At 45.5% G+C, this 17,157-nt stretch overlaps 1 protein-coding gene across 1 annotated transcript in view; it reads right to left on the bottom strand.

Moving 5' to 3' along the window:
* Positions 1–1,210: 1,210 nt before the first annotated feature.
* The window catches only part of LOC147662978 (uncharacterized), a 361,233-nt gene continuing 345,286 nt past the window's right edge, over positions 1,211–17,157 (bottom strand). Inside the window, exons 7-8 of the mRNA XM_086950737.1 lie at positions 6,570–6,737; positions 1,211–2,557 (exon numbers count right to left, since the gene is read on the bottom strand). Coding sequence (XP_086806863.1) covers positions 1,518–2,557; positions 6,570–6,737 — 1,208 coding nt within the window. The 3' untranslated portion in view covers positions 1,211–1,517. The remainder of the gene's footprint in view (positions 2,558–6,569; positions 6,738–17,157) is intronic.

Below are 17,157 nucleotides of genomic sequence, written 5' to 3'. Positions count from 1 at the left end.
CTATTGGTTTTATGTGGTTGAACCACTAGCTCTAACCATTTTGAACTTTTCTATTATGTCTTTCTTGCATAAATTCTCCTTAAACTCTTTCCTCATTCAATCTATGCACTAAGGGCCTGATTCCGATATCGTATGGAAAGCAAACCCAATGACTCGTGTCCCAAATACTTTCCATATGAGTCATGCAATGGAGTGCAACTAATCAAGTATGATGCATTTGAATGCCTCCGGATACGATTCGGTCGGACTCCCATTGACTTCAAAGGGAGCCTATGTACTGAACGCGTACACAGGCTCCCATAGCAAAAAGGGGTGGGTGTGGAAAAGCTTTATCCCTGTGGTGGGCACCCTATTGTGCCCGCTACACTGTGCATGCTCTGACAAGGGGGACCCATGAGCACACTCCTGTGACAGATTCTGAGGGTCCCTGATGAAGGGGGTCCTGCTATGGCACCCCAAAGTACGATTCCGACAATTGTTTTGTCTCGCTGAGACCGAGGCAAAGTGGCTGTATGAATCGTGCATCGTACTCACTCAGTCGGAATTCGGCTCCATTGCATGGCACCGTCTGGCTACGAACTAGTCGTACAGACAGGATCGGGTCCCAGAAATGATTCGATTTTACGCGTACGCGATCTTCGCATTGTACTTGAAAGTTCTGACCTTTGTACGATTCGGTCTGAAACAAGGGCAACAAATCGGATCCGGGAAAGCCAAATCCGATTTAAAGGCCTTCCGAATAACATCGGAATTGGGCTCTAAGTGTTGCCTTGGTTGAGCATACATTTTTTTGAGCATTATCCTGTGGCCTTAAAGTCCTACTAAACTGTCAATTAAAACTACTCAGGAAATGTCTCCATGCAATCTGTTTATTTGTGTGTTAAGTTTGATGTAATAAAAATATTTGAATTGCTACATTTCATAAGTAATGAACACCTCATCTTTTGGCCTCACTGTTGATTATTCCCAATCCTCTCATACCATCGACATAGGCTTAGATCATCATCTAGTACATGAATATCATTTAAGGTCTCAGCTCACATTCTTGAGAACCATGTTGATAATTTTATCAAGAGTCTACAAGAGAGAAACTAATACCCCTTTTACATCTAAGGTGCTCCCTATATAAACTGAAACAAACTGCAGTCCGTTTGCAAATACATTCTAGGAAATCACAGTCAATGGCTGTACAAAAATAGATACACATATATTCACATTTTGTAATATCACCTGATACTTTATTGGCATTGCACTTTGTATTTTCATATAAATGGTAAAAATACATACAGTGAAGGGTGCACAGAGTGTGTGCACTTCAACCGGTTGTTAGTGCATGAAGATGGAGATAAGAATTAATTCATTATTGGGTGATACAGAGAGGACCAGGAATGAAACAGAAAAAGCACCTCTAAAGCACTCATATGAAAATGTGGGGCCTATGCACAAGACAAAAATGCAGTCTAGACCAGTCCCAAATTATTTGGGGCAAGAAAGTTGCAAGGATGTGACATTATTCTTTAGCCACAGCGGATTGGTGCATCAGCGCTCACAATAATCTCAGCCACCTGCACCCCAGTATATTTCCCCTTTACATCTTGGACATTTGTTGTGTCATCCTCGAAGATACTTTGCATTTTTCCCGTCCAGGGTATGTCAGCGGTGTAGCACGTTCCTGTGACAAAGTATTCCACAGAGTATTTAGGCCTAGCTTCGAGTTTGGCATTAATAGTGTCAGTCTTTGATTCTTTCCTACTACCTGCGGTACCCGCAGTAAAAGTGGTGGTGACAGAAGTGGAAACAGACATATCTCCAAGACCTGGGATGCCTGCTTTTAACTCAACAGTAACTCCTAACTTAATGGAGGATGTAAAGCTCCAGCTAGATTCTGTTACAATAGTAAAGGACAACTGCCTATCAGCATAAACAGGTGGGCTATCTTCGGGAGCAGCACAGTTTTGCACTTTGGTTCGGGCACTCAATTGTAAGGGCTCTGCTCTCAATATTTTCTTATCATTGAAGTTATATTTAATATCATAAAGGACTACTTTTTTGGTGGGCTTGCTATTATGGACTAAAACGTACTTGCTCTTCAGCACGTATGCTGGGATATCCATGTCCCCGTGCCTTTTAATAGCAGACATAGCATTGAGGGTTTGACCTTCTGGATTTATTGGAGATGCTTTCCAGATGCTGACATCATCCCTGGCCCCACTTCCAGCATCATTCCAAACCCAGGTCCACTGTGCCGGAGTTACATACTCTGCTTTAACACAGCGGAAGTCATCAGCAGAAGGAGCTGCATAGTTCCCTGTAGCTGCATAGCCTAGGGCTACATAACCGGATGGACACACAGGACGCCAAATGGCACCATCCCTATTAGCTCCCGAACCCCTATCTGTCCAAATCTGGACAAAGGAGGTAGGCTTCACCAGAGTCCCTGCCTTAATCTCCTCTGCAAATACTCCAGTTGGTTTATCGTAATTATCAACGGCGATGTGGCCCAGGCTGCAGCAGTGGTCAGGTTTCCAGAAGGAGACATCTCGAGCTGCTCCACTCCCTAAAACACAAGATGAAAAACGCATGAGTCCAACGCTTATGCATCCCTACTCATATTGCAAACATGTCCTTTATGTAAGTCCTTGCTGTTTTAAGAAGCTTGTCTTCCATCATTTAAGGCTACCAGAGCTTATAATTACCAATAAAGATCAAAAAAATCCTCCTCAGTTGTGTAATGTCAGTATGTCAACAAGGATTGTAAGCAGTAGGGGCACATTTAAAAGATCTTGCACCACTTTTGCGTCAATTTTCCCATGTTAAAAATGACGCAAAAGTGGCACAAGGGGCTTGTAAATCTGCCCCCACAAACTCACAATATGGGTCTGACTCGTGAACCTCAAATTTACGAGTTGATCTTTAAACAACTTTTTGAAATGAAATGGTAAATAAGGACCAAGGGATGAGAAATTCTCAGAGCATGCATGCAAAGTTCACCATAACTACCAAGCAAAGTTGCTGATTATTTGTGTCAAACCACAAGTTTGTAAAGGCCTCACTTGACACATTTCTCTTCATTCCACCCTTTGACCTGTGTCGGTTCAACAATGGAACAAACTCCCGGGGGGGCTCCGGACAGAGGTATCAGAGAGGACCTTCCGTAAGGAGTGGAAAACCCACCTTTTCCCTGCAGCAGTGTGTGATGAGCCACCGTGTCGAATGCAGCACTCAAATCTAAAAGAATCAAGACCGCAGTATGTCCCTCATCCACATGTTGTCAGATGGTCTCAGTCGACAGGAGAAGTGCAGATTCAGTCGAGTAGGATGCTCGAAAGCCAGATTGGGTCGGGTGGAGAAGATTGTGTTTGCTAATATGCGCCGTCAATTGGGTATTTACTACCTTCTCGGCAATTTTCCCAAAATAGGGTAGTAGCGAGATAGGACGCAGATTATCCAATTGGCCCATGCTGACATTAGGTTTCTTCTTCAGAGGTAGAACCACAGCCTCCTTCCATTTCTTTGGGATGCTGCCTGAGCTAAAAGAGAGCTCTAAAAGATGTCTAATGTAGGGCTCTAATGTCTCAATACTGCCTTTCAGCACTTAAGGCGATGCAGGATCTTTGGGTGAGCCAGATTTAATGTTAGTAGCTATCTTATTTAGGGTGTCCTGAGCCGGAACTGTAAAAATGTCCAGGCATTCTGATCCCAGTATGTTACTGGGCACGTTCGTATCCATACTCCATTTCCGAGACGAGGCTGGGAAGGTGGAGTGAATCTTTTCCGCCTTTTCTGCGAAAAAGTCAGCCACTCGATTACAAGATTCCACTGAGCCCACCACAGGTGCAGCGATATTAGACAAGAATGATATCTCTTTAAAGATGATGAATAACTCCTTGACTGAGTTCTCAGCTGTCTCTATTTTCCCCTAATTTCTAATTAGGGCATGATATCCCTTGAGACTGGCTTTATATTCATTCCTGTCCATAGTCAAGAAGTCTTTCCTCCAGCGTCTTTCGAGGCACTTGCACGCTGCCTTCGCCCTTCTTAGTTCTACCCCAAACCAGGGGCGGGAACCGTTTGTCTCCCTAGCCCCTTAGAGGACCAGGGTGCATTACTGTCAAGAGCCTCCGTAATGCAACTATCTAATGCGCCACATGCAGACTCAACATCCTGCCCACCCGGAGGTCCACCCTGTGTAAGGGCCGTGTTGAAATTCTCTGACGAGAAACCCACCCGCCTCCTACGTTTCTCTTTATTCAACACCAATTTCTGTTCTTTCCTTAGAGGAATTCTAATTTTAAAAGGAATCAGAAAGTGGTCTGACCATACGACCTGGAGTGGAGTCTCCTTTTCAAGTGCTCCCCAATTTGCTAAAATCAGGTCCAATAAATGGCCCAACTGACGAGTAGGGAGCTGCGATTTTAGTGTCAACTTTAGTGCTGCTAATTCTAGGCAGATCTCTTGAGCCCCGGTATTGGAAACATCTTCAAAGTAGAGATTCATATCCCCCAGTAACAGCAATTTCTCATACCTAAGTGCTCGTTGGATGAGACCTTTAATTAAACTAGGGGCGAACCTAGTGGAGGATCCTGGGGGTCCATAGACCAAGAGCCCTTTAATAATATAGTTGTTAGAAGCATGAATAGAGAAGAAACCAGCTTCACTGTCCATGGTATCAATCGACTCAAGAGTACATTGAATGGTGAGTTTATAAATTATTGCAATCCCTCCTCCCCTCCCAGTGGGTCTATCTACCCTGGTGATACCATAGCCATTTGGGAGGGCCTCCAGGATTTCCGGGGCTGAGTCCTCATTTAGCCACGTTTCCGTGAGGTAAAGCACATCCACTTTACCATCTAACAGATGGTCGTGGATATCTATTTTGTGCTTCCTCAGCGATCTAAAGTCAATCAAGGAGAGGCTCAGTATCTGGTCAGGTTCCCTGAGCTTCACCTAGTGCCAACTGTGAAAGAACAGTGATTACACACCATGCTGTTGTTTCCCACCTTAATACTATGTAAACAGTGTTCCCCCCATCGTAGGACGAAGAGAATATAGCTGGTGGAAGTTGTATTGTAAACCGGTCTCTGAACTGTCCGGGGGTCTGGCCCCTGGCACCGGTCGGGCGCGGACCGGCCCAGACTGGCTTGCCTTCAGCGCGCCAGCGGCGCGCTCGCTGCGCATCTGGGGAGCATCTTGTTTAAATCCCTTTTCGTCTTCCACCAGCAGCCCGACAGCCAGCCGGAAGTAGGGGTGGGATTACTGTGTGGGAGGTGTGTCCTGCAGCGTTTCCCCGTACAAGCGCCACAACAGCCGTGACGGACCGGAAATGCTGAGAGAAGCACAGAACTCAGTAAAAACCGCAGTAAAACAGTGATACGTTTTAAAAGCAAGATGATTTCCTAGAGCACAGGCCCAATTCAAAGTAACCCCAACTTTCTTTAGAGTCCCTTAGTTGTGCAAAATCGCAATAAGGTGCTTTTTTTAAAACCACACAATTCAGTTACAACATAAGATTAAAAAGAAGAATTCCCCGTGTTTTTCAATGTCCTTAAACCCACCAACAACAAGCAAACAGACCTTATATCTGCACCCCAATGCGCAATTCATGCACCAGCTGGGAGCAATTTGCATTCATAGACTGGCATTTAGTGCAGTTAAAAGTGGCCTAGGGAACAAGCGTAGTCAAATCAAGATAATGGTAGCCCCAACTCCACGAGGCTTGTGTGGGCTAAAGCAGATCCATAGCCTTCTGTTAGAATTTTACTTAGCCATCCCTTCATCTAAGCTACAGATGAAATGAAAATGGTCTCCAGTGCTGAACCACAACAGTATAAATAAAATGAAATTAATGGGAGGTTGTGCCCACCTATGTAGGTGTTGGTTACAAGATGGCTGATCCTATTGAAATTCTCATGGGCAACTTATCTTGGATGATTTTCTTTATGGAGACAAGATAGAGAGTTAGCAGGTATATGTACTGAATAGGTGGAGTGGACTGACATGGGTCCTTGGGAAAGTGGGACGGTATGCACTCATCAAGACAGCTGACATCAGTAAACATTCTCAAGAAGAAGTGAACATCTTTGGCACTTATTGGAGCTAAACACTGATATGAAACATGTCAGTAGCAAAGAACTACCACATTATCTATGATCAAATCTCAGCACACTGCATAAAAGAATTTCAATGGTCGCAAGTAAAGAGACCATCAGCGTGAACAATGTCTCCTATTGAGAAGAATACTGAATCAAAAACTGTGAACACAAAAACACACAGATACATATACAAATTCATGTAGGCCAGACTGTTTGACTAGATGTCTTTTACAGAGTGCAGTTTTAGGTATATAATAAGCCGACCAAGGGCAAAACCCTTGGCCAAGCTGGTGCCTCTAAAAAGACATCATGCATTTATCTCTGACGTGACTGACTCTTCACTAACCATAAGAGCCAATCAGGGTCAGTAGAACTGGAGCAAATTCCCAACGCCCCTCTATGCCAGCCCATATCTGCGTAATTAAATCTGTAAAGTGACCAGGGATTTATAGCGACCTTAAAGATCTGCGATGTTACCTTTGTCATCCCAGATGTTGACCATTTCTTGTGTCTGATAAAGAGCCAGAGCAATGTCTTCAGAGTCGCCTTGTGAAGGGAGGGTTATTTCATCATATTTCAGGATGTACGGCGTATCTGAAGGTCTGTTATAGTTGCTGACGGATAGAAAGGACTCAGAAGCCAAACCTTTAAATGGAAAACATAGACGATTTACATTAATTTCATTCAACTTTGCCCCAAATGTGTTGACAGTTATACAATATTTCTAGATTGACTGGAATAGAAAAGCTGTTACTGTGCAGGCCATCTTTGAAGGCCATGAAAAGACACTGAAATCATTATGGTAGGATGGTTACTTTTTTACCCACATTGTAAGTGCTGCACCAGTTCTGAATGACTTGTTGGGCTGATTTAAACTGATACGGTTTATGAATAAAACCTCACCCCAAAAACTAGGTATACATGACTACTTTTTCTTCAGGAAGAGGACAGAAAGTCTGGCTGACAGGGCTGGACTGGGAAACAAAAACAACTGTGGTAAAAATGATCAAAACATGCCCGGCTACACAAAGGAAGCAAACGTAGTGAGTGAGGTTGATTCCCTTTTCTCCAAAGAGTACACTGCCAGAATACAGACTTCTACGTATCATGCTACAAAAATATTATAGCAAGAGTATCAAGAACAAAAATATTCTGAATGTTAGTAAACAGAGGTAAATATAGATTTAATAATTATTCTTTTTTAAAAATGAAAACATTTTAGTACACAATCAAGATTAATATTACTCTCCAAGGACTTCACATATATGGTCAATAATTTTGTCCAATAACGGTCCCCATTCACCACTACGGTTACCCTTCACCTAGTCACATTTGCATAAGGCCTTCTCAGCTGTCAGTTCACCGAGTTCATAGTTCAAAGTCTATGTTCTCCCTGTGTATGAACCAGGAGGCTACCCAAATATTGACAATATTCCCTCCAGATCTTTTTAGATTTATTATATTTTACTCAACATATATGTACCTTTCCTCATCCTCGTCCCACTCCAATGCACACACATCACCACCAGACTAATTCATCAAAACAGGAACTGCATCACTGACAAGGACTGAAACAGTGCTCTCCCACACACACTGACCCGAACACAGCAACACCATCCCCAAAAGCCATCAAGAATTTCAACAGTTGGTCATCAATTGTGCAGATTCCCTACGCCACCCTCACATACAGCATTACAACAAGATCTAGACCACAGGCTACAAAGAGGAAGGAACTCAGACTGAAACTCCATTCCATTCAACTGGGGCGCAAATAGAAAATAAGTCAGGATAATGTAGATCGGAGCATGTTCCAATCCTCCATGATAAGCTACCACCAAATGTGCCACTCCGGTGGATGGCATTGATGCCCACACCAACAGAAGTAGAGAAATATTTACCATTGTGAAGGATTTCACCTCACCAGTGGCCGCCTCCATCTTGATCACCCCCTAGCAGAACCTCTGCAACAATATGTCTCTATTCTTTAGCAACAAAATAACATTTACGGTGACTTCAACCTACAACTGGACCCAACAGACCTCACCAAATGCTTCCCAATTGTATCTAGAAAACTAGTGCTAAACAAGTCTCACCCCAGAAGAACTACTGCCACCATGAAGTCCATCAATTCAGGGGCCCAATTGGATCCCTATCCACACTTCGCCTGAAACTGAAACTCATCAGTGCCATGCTCACACATCCTGAATGCATCCACCTCTTTTGCGACCTTCCCAGATGCTTAGAAGCATGCAGCTGTCCTCCCATTGCTGAAGAAACCCTCAGCAGACGCTTCAATGCTCGCCAACTACAGACCAATCTCCCTGCAACCATTCCAGGACAAAAGTCTTAGAGAAAATCATCAAAATAAATCACTGAAGACCTCAATGACCACTAACTCCTTGATACTATTCAGTCTAGTTTCAGACCCAAACATAGCATGGAAACTGCCCTCATTGCTGCCATGATTGACATCTGCATGACTCTGGACATAAGAGACACAGCAGCCCTCATCGTCCTGGAACTCACTGCAGTGTTTAACAAGGTCCCCCATCCCCATTCTCATCCAACTCCTATACGACATTGTAATCCATGGACATGCACTCTGATCAATCTGCTCTTTCCTAACTGGAAGGAGTCAGGCAGTGAGCCTGTCAACATACACCTCGGACACCCTTAACCTCAGCTGCGGGGTTCTGCGAGGATCCTGCCTGATCCTGGCCCTCTTCAAGACATTCATGATCTCTTCAGCCAGCATCATCAGCTCTTAGTTTAATCTTCCCTCCTACACAAATGACACACAACTCAATGTCTCAATCACAGAATAATTGGCTTTTCAAGTAGTTCCATTAGCCATAGGTTTGACTAGACTCACACCTGCACAGGGTCAGGATACCCTCCCGGGTGATAGTGCATCATACAAAGCTGTATGCAATACTATAGCAAACTTTGATAATATGAATATATCTAAGATATGTAGATGTAGAGTTAACATTAGTTTTTTATTTACCTATTTATTCTTATTTTCATAGTGGTCGATATTCGGACATACAACTTTTCAAGATAGGTTGGCGGTTTTACCCTCAAAGAAAGTTTTGAAAATATGCAGCTGATCAATGCATTATACAACACAAATTATTAAATGGGAACAAGTATTTTACTCGATTTTTAAAAGGAAACTAGGGGACGAAATCCAAATGAAAAGGAAGTAAACTATGAATGTTCACAATTCTGAGCATGAAAAGAACGTTACTATCATTTATTGAGAGAACTTTTCATCTCCTCCAAGCCGACATGCAGCTTGCAAGTAGAAAACTGCCTTATTTCTACTTTGACAATTTTTATGTGTCGTAATTCTTTATTGAAATAAAAGTGTACAACGGGGTGTCAATGCAAAAGGAATGTAATAGTGAGCCACAACATTGAATGGCGCAATAAAAAGGAGAAATATGAGGAGGGAGAAGGGAAGGGGAATGGGGCGGTACAGGAGGGAGGACGCAGGTCACTAACAAAGACAGGGTATCCAGCCTTTCACCCTGTCGCTCTGTGCCAGACCGCGGCTGCTGGCTGCAGCATACTGAGCATAGATATATATCCTATTACAAGAAGTATCGAGGCCCTTGTGCCATGGTGTCTCTGGAGGTAGGGAGAGTGGAGGGTAGGTGCTTTGGGGTTCCGTGTGATGCAGGTGCAGGGGTGGAGAGGGCAAACCGAGGAGGGAAAAGGCCGTTGTCTATGTCACAAGGTGGGGAAGCCAGTGAGCCCCAAACCATGAAGAAAAATACAATAACTGTGTGGGGGGAGAGGGGAGATGGTGTGGGTATAAAAGGGGCAGGGAAGAGGATCGCAGGAGGTGAAAAGGGGGGGGTGTCCTAGGTAACTAGTGTGTTGGCGCGTCCAGGGCGTGGATGTACTGCATCAGGGGTCTTTGCTGAGTGGGGAAGATCCATATATCTGCATGCCCACGTAGTGGGGGGAAGGGAAGAAAAAAAGTGGGGGGGAGGGCATAGGAACGGAGGAGGCGATACAGAAAGGGGGAGGGGGTGGTGGAATGGGCCCAAGGTGATAAGGAGGAGAGTGGGGGAGGGAAGGGGTCAGTGAGGGAGGGTGGGTCAGGTATGGAGACCAGGGATTCAACCAAGGGGAGGATTGAGAGGGTCCTAAATCACGACATCGGATGACAGGTAATCCTCTGTACCGGGTAGAAACGTGAGGGGTGGAGAGCCAGTGCTGATGCAGTAAGGCTTAGCAAGCATCCTTGAGGAAAGGTGCCCATGTTTGGATGAACATCTCAGCCTGGTCAAGTTACATACCATAGATGATGCGTTCATGTGTTGCCGTCTGCATCATTGCCACCATCCAGGCTTCCTGAGAAGGGAGAATGGGTGAGTGCCACTGGGAAAGGATGCAGAGCAGTGTGCAGGAGGTGGTGTTGCAGTTGGGATAGATCAGGGGAGCCTCTAAGATCATGTGGGAGGATCACAGGTGGAGTAATGTGGAGCTGGAGGGGCATGGACATCCACAGAGTGTCTCCTACGTAATTTCAGAAGGACTGGATTGAAGGGCAATAACTTAAGATGTGGGTGAGGTCGCATTAGGTAACTGTGCACCTCCAGCAGTGTGAGTGGGGTAGGAGGCCAGCCCTTCGATTTGCAGTTGATGTGGGATCCAATATCATTCTTGGAGCATCTTGAACAAGCAAAATTTCAATCAGGCTTTCTCGACGCCTTTTTTCTAGGGCTTCCACAGCCTTAGGTCAATCCGCTTCCTAGATGGTGATCTGAAGGCTGTCCTGCCACTTGATGTGAAGGCTGCGGGAGGGGAGCTGTGAGGAGAGGTGGTTCGTGAGTGTCCTGTAAAGCCCCGACATCACACCTCGATGTCGGCCCCATGTGAACAAGTATTCCACCTCCGGTGAGGATGGTAGGGACCATGGACAGGGACCCGGGCAGCGCTCCAGGCAATGTTGCAGTTGCAGCTATTGCCAGGCCTGTCGTGGGTGGAAGCCAGATTCCTCCTTCATCTGGTTAAAAGGCTTCAGGTCACCCTCAAGCAGCACCTGGTACAAGGTATTTATGCCCGCTTCCACCCAACGCAGCCAGCAAAGGGTACAGACATCAATGCGGATGATTTAATTGGCCTGTAGTGGCATCCAGTTGTGTAGTCAGTGATTCACTCCAAATAGGTGGTGTGCACGGAGCCAGGCTTTAGACATGGCCTGCTGCACTGGTTATGGGTGTGAAGGTTGAGGGTCGTGGGCCCCATAGAGAAGGCATGGTCCATTGTCTTGAGTAAGGATCGAACGTTCAGTGTGAACTCATTTTGGAGGGTCTGTGGTACCCGGCAGTTAAGTAGGAGAGTTAAGAAAGATGTAAGGCCAGAGAATAGTGTTCCACCAATGATAAGCCCAGGCAGCCACAGGAGCGACACGCCATAAGTTTGGCTGCAGCTATTCGGGGTCGGCTGAATCCCCACAAAAAGGATCGGATCCAGGAGTCAATGGTATGTAGTGTGGTCAGTATCACCGTAACAGAGACCATGCCGAGCATGTAGGTAAAGCACAGCAGCTAAACCATCTCCACCGCCTGTGCCCTACCCCACACAGAAAAATAAACAGCAGTGATCATATATCAAAGTCACATTTAATCTGTGTGATAAGGGGGTCAGGTTGTCGGTGACCATCTTGAAAAGGCCCTGTTGACCAAGATTCCCAGTGAAAGAGTTATCTGCGGATTGCCGCCATTATGGTGCATATTGACAGTGGGGGGCCTTTGCTTACCTTGTTACCGGACAAGCCGTAAAGTTGTCTATGACATCCAGTAACGCTGGAGGGGAGTTGCCAAAATCTCGCAGGGTGAGCAGGATGTCATCAGCATAAAGATATATCCTGGAGAGGCCTTCTGTGATGGGGATGTCAGCACTGAGTGGAGAGTGTGGTGAATGATGGATACCAAAGCCTCAATTTCCAGTAGAAATAAGAGTTGAGAGGGTGGGCAGCCTTGACGTGTGCCCCTCCAGACCTGGAAGGGGTCAGAGATGAACTTTCCGCAGTTGACCTGGACCGTCAGGCACTTTAACAACAGCAGAAACTTAGAGATAAACTGATCCCCCAGTTCAAACCATTTTATGGTGGCGGAGAGATACCCCCACTCAACGGGGTTGAACTCCTTTTCAGCATCTAGGTATAGGGCCACAGCCTCCTCCGGTAAGTTCCTGGTGGTCGAGAGAGTATGTGCCAGAGTGATGAGATGGTACCTGGAAGAACAGCCCGGTACAAAACGAACTTGTGAATTATGAATGAGGGAGGGAAGAACCTCTTTTAAGCGTGACACCAATATGCTTGCAAGGATCTTAATGTCACGGTTTAGGAGAGATATTGGTCATTAGCTGCCACACAGCAAAGGGTCTCTTCCCGGTTTTTGGAGGACCGCGTTCACTGCCCTTTTAGGTGAGGGATGCCAAAGAGGCCAAACGCTCTGCCTCTTGGCAGGCAGCATGTAGGGAGTCGATTACCTCCTCCCCTGCCCATTGATAGAATTCAGCCTGGAAGTCAATCTCTCCCTCGGCCTAGTACTAGGAAAGCTGGGAGATCGCCATCATCATTTCCTCCTAGCTAATATCCCCTGCCAGAAGCTCTCTGCCCTTGACAGTTAAGCATGACAGGTCGACCTTCTCAAGGAATGTGGTAATCACCCACCGGTGCCTTCGGTGTGTAGAGTGTGCCATAGAATGATGCCAACTCATTAACAATGCCTAGGGTTGGGTGATTATCTCCCCCTCAACCGACCTGATAGCTGGTATGCCCATGGCAGCCTCCCGCTGTCTGAGCTCGGCTGCTAGCAGGCCTTCTCCCTCTGTTCATAGTATTGCCCTTTCATGTGCGGGAGGGAAAACTCACCATAGAGGTATAAAGTCTGTTGAGGGCCATACGGGCCTTCTCCAGGGTTCGGAGTTGGGCACAGTGGGGAAGGAGGAGTAGAGATGGTTGAGGGTGGTGATCTATGCCCTCAACTCAGCACTGGAAAGAGAAGCTTTCTTATTGGCCACGGCGGCATGTCTCATTGGTTGACCATGGAGGGATGCTTCTGCAGCCACCCAGAGCACCCTGTGGGAATCTATGGAGTACTTCTTGTTTGTCATGTATGCAGAGACAGGGGCCCGTAGTTGGGCCTTGCCGTGGGTGGAGCAATATCTTTGTAGGTTCAGGCGCCATGGTTTATGACCCAGGGAGGTCAAGTCCACATCTAAGGATAGTAGGACCGTGGAATGGTCGGACAGGGCTGCTTCTAGAATACGGGATTCCTCAACAAGTGCCAATGCTGGGTGGGAGATGAGAAAATAGTCTATCCTGGATTGCGTGCTGTATACCGAGGATAGAAAGATATACTCCTTGTCGATCAGGTGGCATATATCGACAAGGACAAGGTTGGAGGTGATATCCCCCAGCAAGGCTCTATCTGCATAATTTCCCTTATCTAGAGGGCCAGTCCTGTCGAGAATTGCATCGCAAGCGAGGTTCCAGTCCCTGCTGATGCAGTATTTGGACGCGCTGAGCTTCACAAGGAGGCGATTTGACTGGAGAAGGAAGGCATGTTTGGCCCCTGTTGGTGCGCATACAAAACCCACACATAGACACTTGGATTTGCACACACTTGGATTTGCAAATGCTATCTGCCATCCGGGTCGGACCACATCTTTACACCATGATGAGCAATGATTTGAGGATGAATATTGTTACTCCACATGTTCACTGTAGACTGTTTGTGCTGCTAGTTATTACTTTGTCCACCCAGTGGCGATGCAGTTTGTCGGCTTCTAGATCATCAAGGTGTGTCTCATGTAGGAGGGCCACATCCACTCTTTTTGCCTGCAGGTATGCAAGCACTTTTTCCATTTAATATAATGTGTGAGGCCATGGACGTTCCAGGAAAGGATGCACAAGATTTGATGGGTGCGCAGTGCGGGTGTAGTCATGTGGAGCTGGGGTTTGCACAAGGGTAAAAGCAATTGTGTGGGGTGGTAAGGGTGTGTGGTGAGAGGAAGTCAAGGAGGGAGAGAGTGGCCCGCAGGTGTGTGGGGGTGATGCAGGCAGCAGAGGACCGTGAACCGTCAGAAGGTGCAGAAGGGGAGGGTGGAGGGTTGAAAGTGGGGGAAGGGGCTGGACAGTGGCTGAGTAGAGAATGGGGAGAAGGCACAGGGGGAATAAAGGGAATCGGAGAGAGGTACGGTGTGGGTGGAAGAATAGGGGGACCGAGGGAAGGAGGGGGAGGTCTCAGGTAGGAAGGGGAGGGAGTAGTTGGGTGGGGGGGTCGGGCAAGCTATAAGGGTGCCTGCAGTCAGATACCGGCCGGGGCAGGGAGGGCAGTCTCGTTACAATAGAACACACTAGAGGAAGAGTCGGAGCACCCTTAAAGGAGAAGCTTTTGCAATCTGCAAGTGCTGGCAAGGCGGCCTGTGATGATCAGACCGGTCGCGCCTCCCTTGAAACTGTGGGCTGCGGCTCCACCCAATGGCGCGGGCTCTGTTCACCCCGGGCCACGTGGGGCCAAGAGAAGAGGTCTGCAGGCTCCATGCGGACAGCCGTCACCATTGCAGTGCCAATGGTAAGTGTCATATGGCAGGAGAGGCGGGGGTACAAGTTGGAGGAGCCCCTGCGTGATGGTAGATGCTGCAACCGCCTTCCAGGGCTTGTCCTCACGTGGAGCTCCTCAATCAAGTGGCCAAATGGGACTGCTTAGTCACAGTTGTCCCAATATCCAGAAGGTGTAAGGCCTTTTAGGAATTGTCCCCAGCCTTTTGGTTGGGAATAAAGCCAGACTGGAAAGGTTCCCAATCCACACCTGCAAGCGCGCGCATTGCTGTGATTTTGGTAAAAACTTTTCACAGAAGGGACAAGGGAAGGTACAATCCCCACTCCTTAGGTTCATTATGTGGCTTCAGGTTCAAAGAGATGGAGAACTCAGTCAAGGAAGGAGTTACCTGGCCCTCTCAAATAATGTTTTGTTGGGCCTTGAGTAGCACAGATAGAAGGGAAAGTGCAAAGCTTCTGCAGAAGGCCCCTGGAAAATCATCCGGTCCTGGTGCCATAAAAAGCAAATTTTGGATATTGCCAGGAGGGTCTGCTCCTTTGATATAGGGTTTTTCAAACTTTCCATCTCTTTCCACTTTCATTCAGGTACTGTAACTCTCACTACATATGTGGCTCGGGTCTGCACCGCAGACCCGTAGGCTCCGGAGCAGCATCATTTTGGCTCCACTCTTACACATCACAATCACGAAATATATACATGCACTTAGCACATGTAATCTGTGTCCTAACGATATTAATGTAAAGTGTTGCACTTGACATCACTATTGAAGTGCATTCGCTATAGTCAGTCAGTCAGTCAGTCAAACATTTACTTTATTTGGTTAATCATAACCATAAAGCATACATATACAAAGAAGACTTCCATAAAAAATAGTAGCAAGTTAAAAGTTCATTTAAATAAAATGTATCTTATTGTTCATTAAATTAACCACTTTGTCTCAGGCCTTATCTATAATTTGTTTCTGCTTTTTAAAACTGAGACTCTACAAAATTCATAAATTTTACCCCGCGGCATGCTAAAATGTTTGAACCTCCTCCCAACCAGCTAATCACAGCTTGCCTGCAGGTGCGAATCTGTAGCATGTTAAAAATTGGTTTCAATAAAATTTTTCTCTTTTCTTTTAAGGGGACACATGTACACAGGAGATGGCACAGAGTCTCACTGTGATAATCACATAGTCTGCATCTTTGACCCTGATATATGTCCTTCCAAGATGGAATCAAGTCTTTGGAGGAATGGTCACCCATTCTGAGGGCCATATATTTTCTTTTTAAAGATAGCCTAAAGTGCGCCATGAGGTATGGTTGTGGTTTTAAACATTTGTACGAATTTAGGATAGTCCATGCATGTCTTCGTTTGGCCAGGGTCTTTTTGTCTTCAACCAAAGAGAGTGCTTTTGTATTTAGCTTACAAATCTTTTTAAAGGCGGCTTCTTCTGGTGGGTTCTTTCAGATCTCCACCATTTTGAGGGTTTCTAATGATGCTCGCAGGTCGTAGCCCCATGAGTTAGATTCCTGTTGGTCATGTTGTTTTTTGATTTCTTGCCAACATAAATTATTTAAGGATCCTGTCTCTGCCATTCTCAGTTTCCAGCACCATTTCACTAGTGCTGCTTTCCTTTGGTATACTTGATTTTGCAAACCAAATTCCAGCCTTATTTGGGCCGGGGCCGTTCCTTTGTGTAGGAGAAACACGGATTTATATATTTTTGTCTGTAGGATATTTAAAATGTCTGATTCTTTTCCGTGCCATATTTCCAGTCCGTATGAGAGAGTGGGTAGAACTTGGGCTGCCATTACTTTTAGCAGATGATCTTATGAAGGGCATTGCAGTTTCTTTTGGAGAACTTTGTACGCAAAGCTCAGTGATTGTGCTTTTGCCGCGATTATTCTTTTTTGAGTTAAAAGTGACATGTTTTTGCTTATTGTGACCCCTAGATATTTATACGCTGTTACTTCCTCTATGTGATTAGAGAACTCATATATATTGTGTGCCCTATCTTTATTAAAATGATATACTCCTTAAAGACTTGATAAAAACCATCCTAACTCTATTAGAGTTAATTTATTTAGAAACAAAAGAAATGTATGTAATGCGAGCACTGAAGTTTCAAATTTGCATTTATGATGGAGTTCTTAGTCACATTTATACTCATTGACTCAAGTTATTTCATCTGTATGAAACATGAAACTAATGTGCTGATATTTTCCATCCATTTGTAGTTGAATGTGCACATTTACATTGAAGTGCACCATTTATTTAGTATGGTAAATGCCCATAACTGTATTTCTTTTTGTATAAAATATTGTTTTTCCATTTTCTGCTTCCATATCTTTTCCTTTTAGGTATGTTTGCTGGGTTTGTTAGTTTGAGAATAGATACAACACTGTACAAGTGATAGAGAGAGAGCCTGAGAAAAGGACCTTGACAAGGTACAAGGAGAGCTAGAGTTTCAACTGAATGTCTCCATTTATCAA

The sequence above is a fragment of the Lissotriton vulgaris genome, unplaced genomic scaffold, assembly GCF_964263255.1.
Source record: "Lissotriton vulgaris unplaced genomic scaffold, aLisVul1.2 SCAFFOLD_639, whole genome shotgun sequence".
NCBI classification, from domain to species: Eukaryota; Metazoa; Chordata; class Amphibia; order Caudata; family Salamandridae; genus Lissotriton; species Lissotriton vulgaris.
This window is presented reverse-complemented; position numbering and strand designations above follow the sequence as displayed.